Source organism: Saimiri boliviensis, chromosome 8, assembly GCF_048565385.1.
Source record: "Saimiri boliviensis isolate mSaiBol1 chromosome 8, mSaiBol1.pri, whole genome shotgun sequence".
Classification (NCBI taxonomy): Eukaryota; Metazoa; Chordata; class Mammalia; order Primates; family Cebidae; genus Saimiri; species Saimiri boliviensis.
Window position 1 is genome coordinate 11,895,706 of NC_133456.1, and position 12,528 is coordinate 11,908,233.

The 12,528-nt window shown below is 52.1% G+C and overlaps 1 protein-coding gene across 3 annotated transcripts; it reads left to right on the forward strand.

The window, feature by feature from the left end:
- Positions 1 to 2,132: 2,132 nt before the first annotated feature.
- Positions 2,133 to 11,681, forward strand: CDHR4 (cadherin related family member 4). 3 transcript variants are annotated; one of them, XM_039477434.2, is made up of 19 exons: positions 2,133 to 2,240; positions 2,560 to 2,750; positions 2,842 to 3,004; positions 3,082 to 3,173; positions 4,594 to 4,704; positions 5,972 to 6,075; positions 6,255 to 6,391; positions 6,621 to 6,804; positions 6,898 to 7,051; positions 7,305 to 7,398; positions 7,691 to 7,894; positions 7,974 to 8,113; positions 8,374 to 8,524; positions 8,611 to 8,831; positions 9,074 to 9,216; positions 10,471 to 10,527; positions 10,631 to 10,718; positions 10,952 to 10,979; positions 11,533 to 11,681. In XM_039477434.2, the coding sequence occupies exons 1-19, from the start codon at positions 2,192 to 2,194 to the stop codon at positions 11,586 to 11,588; spliced, it is 2,367 nt and encodes a 788-aa protein (XP_039333368.1). In that variant the 5' UTR covers positions 2,133 to 2,191; the 3' UTR covers positions 11,589 to 11,681. The 3 variants fall into 3 exon arrangements, with proteins under 3 accessions (XP_039333368.1, XP_039333367.1, XP_039333369.1); XM_039477433.2 differs by having other exon boundaries at positions 10,949 to 10,979; positions 11,533 to 11,680; XM_039477435.2 differs by lacking the exon at positions 10,952 to 10,979 and having other exon boundaries at positions 11,533 to 11,680.
- The last annotated feature ends 847 nt before the right edge of the window (positions 11,682 to 12,528 follow it).

Consider the following 12,528-nt stretch of genomic DNA (forward strand, 5'->3'; position numbering starts at 1 on the left):
TTCTGCAGTGCATAGGTCATTGGGAACCCTGACAAGGGAAGTTTTGTGTAGAGATGGAAAAGCCTTATTAGAGTGTGTAGAGGAAAAAAGGGAGGGCTGAAGAACTGGAGACAGCAAATGAAGACAACTTTTTTTTTTGAGATAGCACCTCACTCTGTTGCCCAGGCTGGAGTGTGGTAGCACGATCTTGGCTCACTGCAGCCTTGATCTCAGGGGCTTAAGTGACCCTCCTATCTCAGCCTCCGGAGTAGCTGGGACTACAGGCATGTGCCACCACACCCAGCTAATTTTTAGTATTATTTTTTAATAGAGATGGGATTCCCCATGTCGTCCAGGCTGGTCTCAAACTCCTGAGCTCAAACGATCCTCCTGCCTCAGCATCCAATACAGGCATGAGCCACCATGCCTGGGTAGAAAACTTTAAAAAAATTAACATAGACCAGGCGCGGTGGCTCACACCTGTAATCCCAGCACTTTGGGAGGCTGAGGCAGGTGGATCACAAGGTCAGGAGTTATGAGAGCACCCTGGCCAACATAGTGAAACCCAGACTCTACTAAAAATACAAAAATTAGCTGGGCGCAGTGGCAGGCACCTGTAATCTCAGCTACTCGGGAAGCAGAGGCAGGAGAATCACTTGAACCCAGGAGGTGGAGACTGCAGTAAGCCGAGATCATGCCACTTCACTCCAGCTTGGGTGACAGAGCGAGATTCCATCTCAAAAAAATAAAAAGCAAACAACAACAAAAAAAACCTGACATATGGCTAGGCATCGTGGCTCATGACTGTAATACCAGCATTTTGGGAGGCCGAGGCGGATGGATCACGAAGTCAAGAGTTCAAGACCAGCCTGGCCAAGATGATAAAACCCCATCTCTACTAAAAATACAAAAAAAAAAAAAAATTAGCTGGGTGTGGTGGTGGGCATCTGTAATCCCAGCTACTTGAAAGGCTGAGGCAGAGAATTGCTTGAACCCAGGAGGCAGAGATTGCAGTGAGCTGAGATTGTGCCACTGCATTCCAGCCTGGGAGACAGAGTGAGAGTCCACCTCAAAAAAAAAAAAAAAAAAAAAAAAAAAAAAAAAGACATAAACAAGATAGATGAACAAATTTGAAAGTTACAGTTCTATAAATGTATCTGTAGACACTTGTGCAACTGCCACCCAGATAAAGACATAGAACAACCTCAGCAACTCCTGGAAGCCACCTGGTGCCTTGTCCAGTTTATATTCTCAAAGGTAAACAGTACTTGTGTTTCTGTCATAAAGGATTCCTTTTGTTTGTTGGATGTAGATAACTTTTTTTTTTTTTTTTTTTTTTTTTTTTTTTGAGACAGGGTCTTGCTCTGCCACTCAGTTTGGAGTAGTACAGTGGTACAGTCATGGCTCACTGCAGCCTCGATCTCTTAGAGTTCAAGCAATCCTCCTACCTCAGCCTCCTGAATAGCTGGGACTATAGGCCTGCACCACCATATTCAACTAATTTTTTGTAGAGATAGGGGTTTCACTTTGTTGCCCAGGCTGATATTGAACCCCTGAGCTTAAGTGATCTTCCCACCTCAGCCTCCCAAAGTGCTGGGATTACAGATATGAGCCACCACACCCAGCAAATTTTGAGATATTTTGTTGATGGTTGGGCTTGTATTTTACAGGCAGATAATGTTCTAATGGAGGGGGTCCAGATGGAGTTGAGACTCTGTGGGTTAGCAGGTCCTGGGCCCAATTATCCTGGGTGCTGTACTTGCTCTATCTCCAAGGATTGGATTGACCAGTTTCCTCATCTGAACCTCAATCCTTCTCCCCTTCCATGCCCTTGGAGTTGTAGTAATGAAGGGGCAATGGAAAATGGGATATTCTGAGCCTCAGGAAGCTTGCCAGGGGTCTAGATTAATTTACTTTCTCCATCCCCCCTGCCCCCTTCCTGTCACCCACCATCCCATGTTCTGGGCTCACCTGGGCTCCGTGGAGTTCTAGGCCTGGGAGGAGCAGAATGTACAGCTGAGACCCTGGTCTGACTGTCTCTGGCACCTGAAGTGTGTCTAGAACTCAGTCACCAGGGATGGGTGGGGCTAGAATCTGGGAGGTCCAGGAATCCCGCCTGCTATGTTTGAGCAACTGACCTGGCAACAGGGTGGGTCAGACAAACAGCCTAGCTTTCTGAAGCCTCCTCTGCTGTCTCTGTCTTCAGGTCATCATGGTGCTGCTCAGGCTCCTCGTGCTCCTCTTTGCTCTGGTGGTCTCTGGTAAGGAGGTGGTGGGTGGGGGAGTTTTCCCTTGGTGTCCTGCCTTCCTAAATAAGCTACCATAGAGGACAGGGGTTGGGGGAGAGGTAGGAAAGTGTAAGAATCTGAACCCCTGGCCCTCATCACGTATCTTGGCTGCTTCCTCAAGCAAGTTCTCACTCCCCATCTGTGAAATGTTGGATGCTGGGTACAAGGAAAGACCTTAGCTGCTTGGCCCCAAGATGTGGCCAGGCTCTGTGGCAAAAAGACAGAACTATGCTAGTATGTGTGGTTCTGTCAGCCTGGGGAGCCTCCAGCCTGAATTCTCTGCTTTTCACAGACCTCCACAGCCTGTCCTGGTTTATAAATGTCTCTGAGAGCCAGGGCCCTGGCACAGTCCTTCAGTTTTTCTCCTTCAATTGCTCCTCCTACACACCCACACCCACCCTGGAGTTGCTCAATGTCCAGCCACCCACCACCTTCTTCAACCCACCCAGCTTGGCCAGGTGGCAAGGGACCTATGTGGGCAAGGTAAGGTCATGTGTACAACTGGGGACTGTGGGGGCACAAGGGCAGACCTAAAATTTCCAAGCCCCACATGGGCACTGCCCACCCACCGCAGTTGACCTTGAGCAGCTCTGCTCGACTGGATGCCCTGATGGTAAACCACTACAAGCTGTGGCTGAAGTTTACATGTGGCAACTATGTGACGGAGGGACCACTGTTTGTGGATGTGCAACGGGACCTTAGCCATATCCAGTGTGCTGGTCAATTTGCCAGTCCAGGTGAGACCAGGGGCAGTCAGTAGGAGGTGGGCAGACATGGCCCAAACAGATTCCTCCCTGACTTCCCCTCTGGCCAGCTGGGGAAATGATTCAGGTTCCAGAGACAGTCAGACCAGGGGCGCGGCTGTACATTCTGCTCCTCCCAGGCCTAGAACTCCACGGAGCCCAGGTGAGCCCAGAACATGGGATGGTGGGTGACAGGATGGGGGCAGGGGGGATGGAGAGAGTAAATTAATCCTGCCTGGCCAAGCACAGCCTGCAGAGGAACCTTGCAGCAAAGGCATCGATGAGCCTCTACATGATGCATGTTCTTGGAGAGCACTGCTGAGGGCTGCTCACCCCCAGTGACCATGGCTGTTCCCATAGGGACATCTCAGGGGCTGAGTTTCTTCTTTCAAGATCTGCTATGTGTTCTCAGTTCTCTATGACAATTCTGTATTACTGCTGTAATTAAAAAAAAAAAAAAAAAAAAGGCAGGTAATGGCGAGGCACAGTGACTCACACCTGTAATCCCAGCAGTTTGGGTGGCTGAGGCAGGCAGCCTCAGGAGTTTGAAACCAGGCTGGCCATTGTAGTGAGGCTCTGTCTCTACTAAAAATACAAACACACACACACACACACACACACACACACACACACACACACACAAAGCCAGGCATGGCCGGGCGCGGTGGCTCAAGCCTGTAATCCCAGCACTTTGGGAGGCCGAGGCGGGTAGATCACGAGGTCAAGAGATCGAGACCATCCTGGTCAACATGATGAAACCCCGCCTCTACTAAAAAAATACAAAAAATTAGCTGGGCATGGTGGCGTGTGCCTGTAATCCCAGCTACTTAGGAGGCTGAGGCAGGAGAATTGCCTGAACCCAGGAGGCAGAGGTTGCGGTGAGCCAAGATTGCGCCATTGCACTCCAGCCTGGGTAACAAGAGCAAAACTCCGTCTCAAAAAAAAAAAAAAAAAAAAAAAAAAAGCCAGGCATGGTGGCACATGCCTGTAATCCCAACTACTCAGGAGGCTGAGGCAAGAGAATTGCTTGAACCCGGGAGGCAGAGGTTGCAGTGAGCCAAGATCGTGCCACAGCCTGTGTGACACAACAAGAATCTGTCTCAAAAAAAAAAAAAAAAAGACAGGGTTTCACCATGTCTCTACTGAAAATACAAAAATTGGCCGGGCGCGGTGGCTCAAGCCTATAATCCCAGCACTTTGGGAGGCCGAGGAGGGTGGATCATGAGGTCAAGAGATCAAGACCATCCTGGTCAACATGGTGAAACCCCATCTCTACTAAAAATACAAAAAATTAGCTGGGCATGGTGGCACGTGCCTGTAATCCCAGCTCAACAGGAGGCTGAGGCAGGAGAATTGCCTGAACCCAGGAGGCAGAGGTTGCAGTGAGCCGAGATAGCTCCACTGCACTCCAGCCTGGGCAACAGAGCAAGACTCTGTCTCAAAAAAAAAAAAAAAAAGAAAGAAAGAAAGAAAGAAAGAAAATTGGGTGTAGGCAGGTGCCTGCTGAGTTGCTGGAGAATGTTGATGGGGGTGCTCAGGGCACTGGGGGCTGAATGGGGTGGCCAGCATCTCTGTTTTGTCAGATGAGCATTATCAGTGCCCAGGACCCTCCATACTTCCCTGGACCTTTCTCCATCAATGAGCAAGGCTGGCTGCAGGCACCATCCCAGGGCCTCCTAGGCCAGGCTCAAAAGGTGAGCATGACCTGGAATCCAGGGGTGTCCATGGATTGGGTAGAGCTCCTACCTTTTAGAAATTTGTGTATTCTTTTTTTTTCTTTTTCCCCTTCCAAAGAAATTTGTGTATTCTTGGCCTCCTTGGCCTCCTCAACTAATACTGACTCTCTCAGACCTGGACCTGCTGCTCCATGCTGGCTGTCCTCCCACCTTAGCCTGGTTTTGTGCTGGGCTTTGGAGTTCTAGAAAGAAGAGGAATCCTTCTCTCTGGGAGTTCACAGGCCCTCTAATAGAATGAAAAGTGTTTAGGACAATCACACAGTCGGAGAAAGTCCTGGGTAATGGCTGGGCGTGGTGGCTCACGCCTGTAATCCTAGCTCTTAGGGAGGCTGAGGTGGGCGTTATAACCTGAGGTCAGGAGTTCAAGACCAGCTTGGCCAACATGGCAAAACCCCATCTCTACTAAAAATACAAAAATTAGCCGAGTGTGGTGGCACATGCCTGTAATCCCAGCTACTCAGGAGGCTGAGGCAGGAGAACTGCTTGAATCCAGGAGGCAGAGGTTGCGGTGAGCCAAGATTGTGCCACTGCACTCCAGCCTGGACAAAAAAAAAAAAAAAAAAGTTCTGGGTAAAGTGGAAGAGATTAGAGAAGTTCCCTCTTTAAAAATTCCATCTCTCCGGCCTGGCGCGGTGGCTCAAGCCTGTAATCCCAGCACTTTGGGAGGCCGAGGCGGGTGGATCACAAGGTCAAGAGATCGAGACCATCCTGGTCAACATGGTGAAACCCCGTCTCTACTAAAAATACAAAAAAAATAGCTGGGCATGGTGGTGCGTGCCTGTAATCCCAGCTACTCAGGAGGCTGAGGCAGGAGAATTGCCTGAACCCAGGAGGCAGAGGTTGCGGTGAGCCGAGATCGTGCCATTGCACTCCAGCCTGGGTAGCAAGAGCGAAACTCTGTCTCAAAAAAAAAAAAAAAAAAAAAAATTCCATCTCTCAGTGACTGGCTTTTAGCAACTCTAAATGATAATTCACATTGTGAATGATTCAGATATTACTCTTGGACTGTTTGCATCCTAATGGAATAACTTATGGCCCAAAAGTATAGGGCTCAAAGGAATACTTGTCAGCAGAGTGACAGGTCATGGGGATCATGGGGAAAAGTGAAAGTTGAGGTTCCTTTTGGAGATCCTAAGTGAGGTTGCCTATTTAAGGGGAGGATTGGGCATAGACAAAGAGATGGACAGACACACTCTGGCTCCTTTCTGCTCTGGGTGCACCACAGGTCTTCCAGCTACAGATCTCAGTGTCCTTCAGACAAAGGCAGAGCTGCCAAGGGATGGTGATGGTGAAGGTTTTGCCTGTTTCCTCCAGCCAGGTCTCCTTCCTGTAAGCCTCCCCTACCCTAGAACAGTGAGGGGGGAAGGGCCTAGCCCCAGGGAATCAGTTAGGCTGAGGCTGCCGGAGCTGAGTCCTAGCTCTGGCAGGAGGGGGGCCCAGGGAAAGAAGCTGTGGACCCACAGGGTGAGCAGGAATGGGCAGGAACCAGTGTCCCTCTTTTGGTCCAGCAAACAGGCTCACAATATCACCATCCCTGAGAACCTGGCCCCTGGTAGTGAGGTGGTTCAGGTCTGGGCCCGGGGTGTCAACCTGCGCTATGAAATCCTGTCTCCAGTGCCCAGCCCGTTCTTCTCCATTGGTCGTGGTGAGAGGTGTTGAGGGAGGGGCGGGTACCAGGATGCCTCTGTGGCTGGTCCAGAGGTGACTCATACTGCCTCTTCACCTTCCTGTTGGGGGTCTGGCCTTGGAGAAGGCAGCAGGAGGGCCAGGCTCAGCAGCCTCTTTCGCCTGTGGGTCTGGTGGGCTGATGGAAGTGGGACTAAGCTGGAAGCGGGGCTGATCTCTATGTTCCCTGGCCCTCCCGCCTCATGCAGCGGACGGTGTGGTCCGGACCACTGCCCCCCTGGAGTTAGCTCGTACCCTAGGAACTGCAGTCTCCAGGCTGCAGGTGAAGGCCTTTGAGCAGCACCGGCCATGGGACAGTGCCGAGCTCAATCTCACCCTGAACGTGCGTCTGGTCAACGTCTGGCCCCCACGCTGTCTTCCAGCGCTTCTGGTGTGAGTATCTGGGAACCTTACCAGGGTTGCTGGGGCCAGAGCCATGACTCAGGGCACTGCCAGATTCCCACCTTGCTGCCATGGCACGCTCAGGACCCAAATCCCCGAGACTGCACCTGTGGGCACTGTGCTGACTACTCTCACTTGTGAAGATCCAGACTCTGTTGGTGCCACCCTGGACTACAAGCTGTGGTTTCGCAGTTCTTCTGACCCTGCCAGCCTCTGGCTTTACGACAGAGTCCTTGAGGTGCTCAGCCCCAGCTCCCACACCAACTTGCAGGGCGCTTGCAACGGGAAGGGGTGGGTGGGCCAAGGGTCTGTGAGAGCTGAGACCACAAGAGTGAGGGTTGTAGGGACAGCTGTTGAGTCAGTATGTGTTGCAGTGGGAAAACAGGATCCAGGCAGGCTATTTGTGGATGCCCTGGCCTGTGGCAGCCCCATGGAACTCAGGGCTCTCCCAGGCCCTTGGCTGGACCTTACTTTCTAGCCCCTCTGGCTAGGTGAATGCCACACTGGACTGTGACACTCCTGGATCCTGCTTCCAGCATGCAGCCTCTATCCTGGTGCTTGATGGTGGCCAGCCCCAGATGACCAGTGAGTGACCACACCCAGCCTGGACACCCAGGACAAGACTGTTCTGTCCTCCTGCTTCCCATGCTCAGGACAGGGTCATCTCTCCTCCTTCGGAATCCAGTATGGCAGGGGTGTCTCCATTTCAGACCCTGAGGATATATCTCTTAGACCCCTAGCAGAGGAAGGCTTCTGCCCTCCCTTTAGACTCTCTCGCTCTTTAGACCCCCAGGACAGGGCCATGTCTCCCTCCTCAGACCCCCAGGTCAGGGATAGGCACCCCAGGCCAGCTCCTTGACTGCCAAATGACCTCCAGCGGAGGTGCCGGTACTGGTGATGGTGACACCTGTCAACGAGTTCTCCCCAGCCTGTGCCCCTCGAATGTTCCGGGTTCGGGAGGACGCAACGCCACACACTCTGCTGGGCTCTGTGATGGGCACAGATATGGATTACCCTCAGGACAACATTGAGTACTACACCTCTGGTGGCCCTCCCACCTTTGCTGTGGACCGTCTCAGTGGTACTCCCACCCTAAGGCTGGGACGGAAGTGGGGAGCCAGAGTTGGCTCTGCAGCCTGAGGCTGTGGTCCCCTCTCTAGGGGAAGTTCACCTCCTGGGACCTTTGGACTATGAACGGCAGAGGGTCTACAGGCTCACTGTCCTGCTGATTGACCATGGACAAGACCAGAATCCCAACTGTCACCGCTCAGGCTCCTGTACCATTACCATTGAGGTTGAGGTAATTGTGTCCTAAGGCTTTGGAAATAAATACTTTGAAAGACAGGAGTAGATCACCCTGTGGTGTTCTGCTTTTCCACTCTGTGCCTCAGTTTCTTCCATGAATTGGCTGGAGAAAAGTGGGGCCTAATTGTGGAAAGCTCTGGATTCTGTTGTGTGATGCCTTGATACGTATGCTCTGGCTGTCGTGAGAAGTTGAGGGGTTGGCTTGGAGGTTTGGAGGGTGGTTGCACCCACTCCTAACCTGGCTCCTTTCTGCAGGATGTGAATGACCATGCCCCCGAGTGTGAGCCTCCATTTCAGGAACTCACCATCTATGTTCCTCTGGGCCGAAGTGTGGAGGTGACCAAGGTGTCATGCCGGATCCCTCAGGAGCCACAGCGCCTGGCCTTCTCCTACAGCATCGTGGGAGGTAGGGGACATGGGCACCACCAGGTTGTGGGTGAGGGGCAGGCCAAGACCAGCAATGGTCTCCTCCTCCTGCCACTCTGCTTTCAGGGAATAGCCAGAACCGATTCATCCTGCAAGGGGCCATCCTGGTGCACAGTGACCTTGTGTTGGGGCCCTTCTGGCCAGAGCAGCCCAATACCTATGAGCTATTGATCTGTGTGGCTGATGCAGGCCCCTCAGCCCCCCACCTCAGCACTACAGCCACCATTGTTGTGCATCTAGTTCCCTGGAAGTCCAGCACAGAGGCCACCAGCATCCACAGAACCACAGTGAGGAGGCTCCTTGGGCCCTCATGGGGGCAGGAAGGGTGGACCTTGGAGGGTGAGGAGATCCAGTTTTTCAGGTGGAAGTACAGGGAAGTCAGTTCAGAGGGAAGTGCTGAGTGCAGAGAGCCCAGCAGTGCTGGAGAGCAAATCACGAGTGTGGGGTGGTGTAACCCAGGGAGGGTTCGGAAGGCTGGATGGTAGGGCATTTTGGCAAGGCAGTGGCAAGGCTGTGGCCTCCTTTTCAGGTGCCCTCAATGATGACACCCATGCTCGTGACAGACACAGAGGCTTTCTGGCAGCCACAGCCCTGGTTTGTGGTGGTGTTGACAGCAACTGGTGCTCTTCTCCTCTTGGCTCTGGGTTGGCTTCTTGGCAGGCTCCTCCAGGGGTAGGGATTCTATCCTTGTGCTCCCTACCTGCCCCCAACCCATCTATGGACCTTAGTTGTGATGGGCGGTTTCACCTAAGATTAGATGATAATGCCCAAGTGGGTAAGTGACAAGCTGACATTGAGGAGGGCTGATCTCCCTCCAGAGGTCTTTAGTTTAAGGTCAAAGAGACACTGGGAGGAGGCAACTTCCATCACTGGCAGAATCCGGTCTTGGAATGGGAGGAGTGTAGATAAGCTCAGGGCTTGAAACTGTGAGTGTGGGCCAGGCACCGTGGCTCACGCCTGTAATCCTAGCACTTTGGGAGGCTGAGGTGAGTGGATCACTTGAGGTCAGGAGTTCAAGACCAGCCTGGCCATCATGGTGAAACCCCATCTTTCTATAAAAAAAAAAAAAAAGAAACTGTGAGTGTGTCATGCATTGGGCATTTACCCCTATTCCTGATTTCTGCCCTCCACTGGAAACCTTTCCTGCTCACTCTGTAGGCTTTTTTTTTTTTTTAAGATGGAGTTTCGCTCTTGTTACCCAGGCTGGAGTGCAATGGTGTGATCTCAGCTCACCGCAACCTCCGCCTCCTGGGTTCAGGCAATTCTCCTGCCTCAGCCTCCGGAGTAGCTGGGATTACAGGCACACACCACCATGCCCAGCTAATTTTTTTGTATTTTTAGTAGAGACGGGGTTTTACCATGTTGGCCGGGATGGTCTCGATCTCTTGACCTCGTGATCCACTCGCCTCGGCCTCCCAAAGTGCTGGGATTACAGGCTTGAGCCACCGAGCCCGGCACCCTGTAGACTCTTGAGTTCCTTGTGGACATAGGACTGCGCCCAGGGAAAGGGGATGGAACAATGTGGGCACTGCATACAGACATTGGTTGTTCCCAATATAAAGGGACGGGTGAGCCAGGCGCAGTGGCTCATGCCTGTAATCCTAGCACTTTGGGAGGCTGAGGCAGGCAGATCACAAGGTCAAGAGATCGAGACCACCCTGGCCAAGTTGGTGAAACTCCATCTCTACTTAAAATAAAAAAATTAGTTGGCTGTGGTGGTGCGCTCCTGTAGTCCCAGCTACTCAGGAGGCTGAGGCAAAACTGATTGAGCCTGGGAGGCGTAGGTTGCAGTGAGCCGAGATCGTGCCACTGTACTCCAGCTTGGTGACAGAGTGAGACTGAGGAAGGAAGGAAGGAAGGAAGGAAGGAAGGAAGGAAGGAAGGATGGACATAGGGGAATGGTGCTGGTTCCTCCTGGCATTTTAGGTTGGCCCAGCTGCTGCAAGCACCCAGCAAACCAGCCCAGGCGCTGCTGCTAAACAGGTCAGTCTCCTTTGCATAATTCTCTATGCCTGGGAGCCCATCTGTTAAATTCAGTTTGAGGCTCACAGCCTTGTCCTGTACTGCTGCTCCTACTATGCCCCAGCATCCAGGAAACTGAGGGATCCCTCAAGGGTTTCATGGAGGTACCGAAGATGGAGATGTCCCAGGTACCCAGCAGCGTCAAGAGCCTGGTATGTCAGCTCACCATCTCAAGTAGTGGGCACAGAGCCTGCTCCAGAGTACTCCCCAGCCCCCTCCAAGCCTGTTTCTTTCCCTGTGAATGGCTATCCTGTGGAAGTGCCCATACTAGCACCATGAGGATGGAGGAGGCAGGTGGGCTTCTGGTCCCCCAGGGGCAGGCCTTTGTCTGCTCCCCTGTGGGCAGGGTTCAATTCATTGCACCTTTCATCTTTTCCCTCAGCAGCATTTTGATGGCAGAGCACAGGACTCCCGTGAGTCCCCGTCTTCCTAAACTATTCTCTGTCTGGGCCCTCACCCCATTTGAGTATCTCCTCCTCTATTTACCCCATTTCAATATCTCCTCCTATTCCCAGGAATCCACCATCTAATTTTTTTCTGAATGGGGTCTGCTCTCATTGCCACTCACCCTTCATCCATTCTTTGTCAAATACCTGGGGAGCCCAGAGATGACTCATACGTGGTCTGGTCTCTGCCCACAACGGAAGGAGGGATGATGGTGAGGGGAGAGGCCCCCAGAGAGTCCAGTGTCACCAGTGAATTATGGGAGAGTAATCTGGCATTGGCCTTAGGGAAGTTGGTGTCCAGTGTTGGAGAATCAAGGAGGCTTCCTGCGCATTTGAGTCAGAGTTAAGAGAATTTGCTAAGAAGGGAGGGAGGGGACAAGTTAGATTCCAGCAGAAGGTGGGGTGTCACACTGAGGGTTCTTGAGGAATAATCCCTTACCCTTAGGTAAGAGGGGAGGGAGGAAGTTCTCCCGGGGCCACCAGCACCCCCTCACTCTCCTCTCTCTTCTACTGGTTTTAGGTACAGGAAGAGACTACCTGTTTAACACACGCACGGGAGCCCGGCGCTGGCTTTGAGGCCAAGTAGCTGCTTTACTATGTGTGGAATTTCTTTTTCACACCCTCAGGGGCTGTGCTTTCAAGTTGATTCATAATAAACAAAATTACAAACAGAAAAGTTCTAGCCTTGTAGCTAACATGTGGGAGAAGCTCTGAAATCTGTGCCACCTTGTTCTCACTTGGAGAACTCCCTGCCTTGTGAGCAGACTCTAGGGAGCAATAAGGTTTTCCTTCTTCTTATTTATTTATTTATTTATTTATTTGGACAGAGTCTCACTATGATGCCCAGGTTGGAGTGCAGAGGCTATTCACAGGTGTTACCACAGCACACTATAGCCTTGAACTCCTGGCCCCAAGAGAGCCTCTCATCTCAGCCTCCCGAATAGCTGGAACTGTAGGCACTGCACCTGGCTTTCTTTTTCTTTTTTTTTGAGACGGAGTTTTGCTCTTGTTATCCAGGCTGGAGTGCAATGGCACGATCTCGGCTCACCGCAACCTCCGCCTCCTGGGCTCAGGCAATTCTCCTGCCTCAGCCTCCTGAGTAGCTGGGATTACAGGCACGTGCCACCATGCCCAGCTAATTTTTTGCACTTTTAGTAGAGACGGGGTTTCACCATGTTGACCAGGATGGTCTCGATCTCTCGACCTCGTGATCCACCCGCCTCGGCCTCCCAAAGTGCTGGGATTACAGGCTTGAGCCACCGCGCCCGGCAATTTTTTGTATTTTTAGTAGAGATGGGGTTTCACCATGTTGACCAGGATGGTCTCGATCTCTTGATCTCGTGATCCACCCTCCTCGGCCTCCCAAAGTACTGGGATTACAGGCCTTGAGCCTCCGCGCCTGGCCTATTTTTCTTTTAAGAAGGCATTGTATGATGCTCGGACTGACAGTGTGACTGATGCTCTATAGAGATAACAGGCGATCATCCTTGTCACTGACTGAGGGGCCTCCAATCAG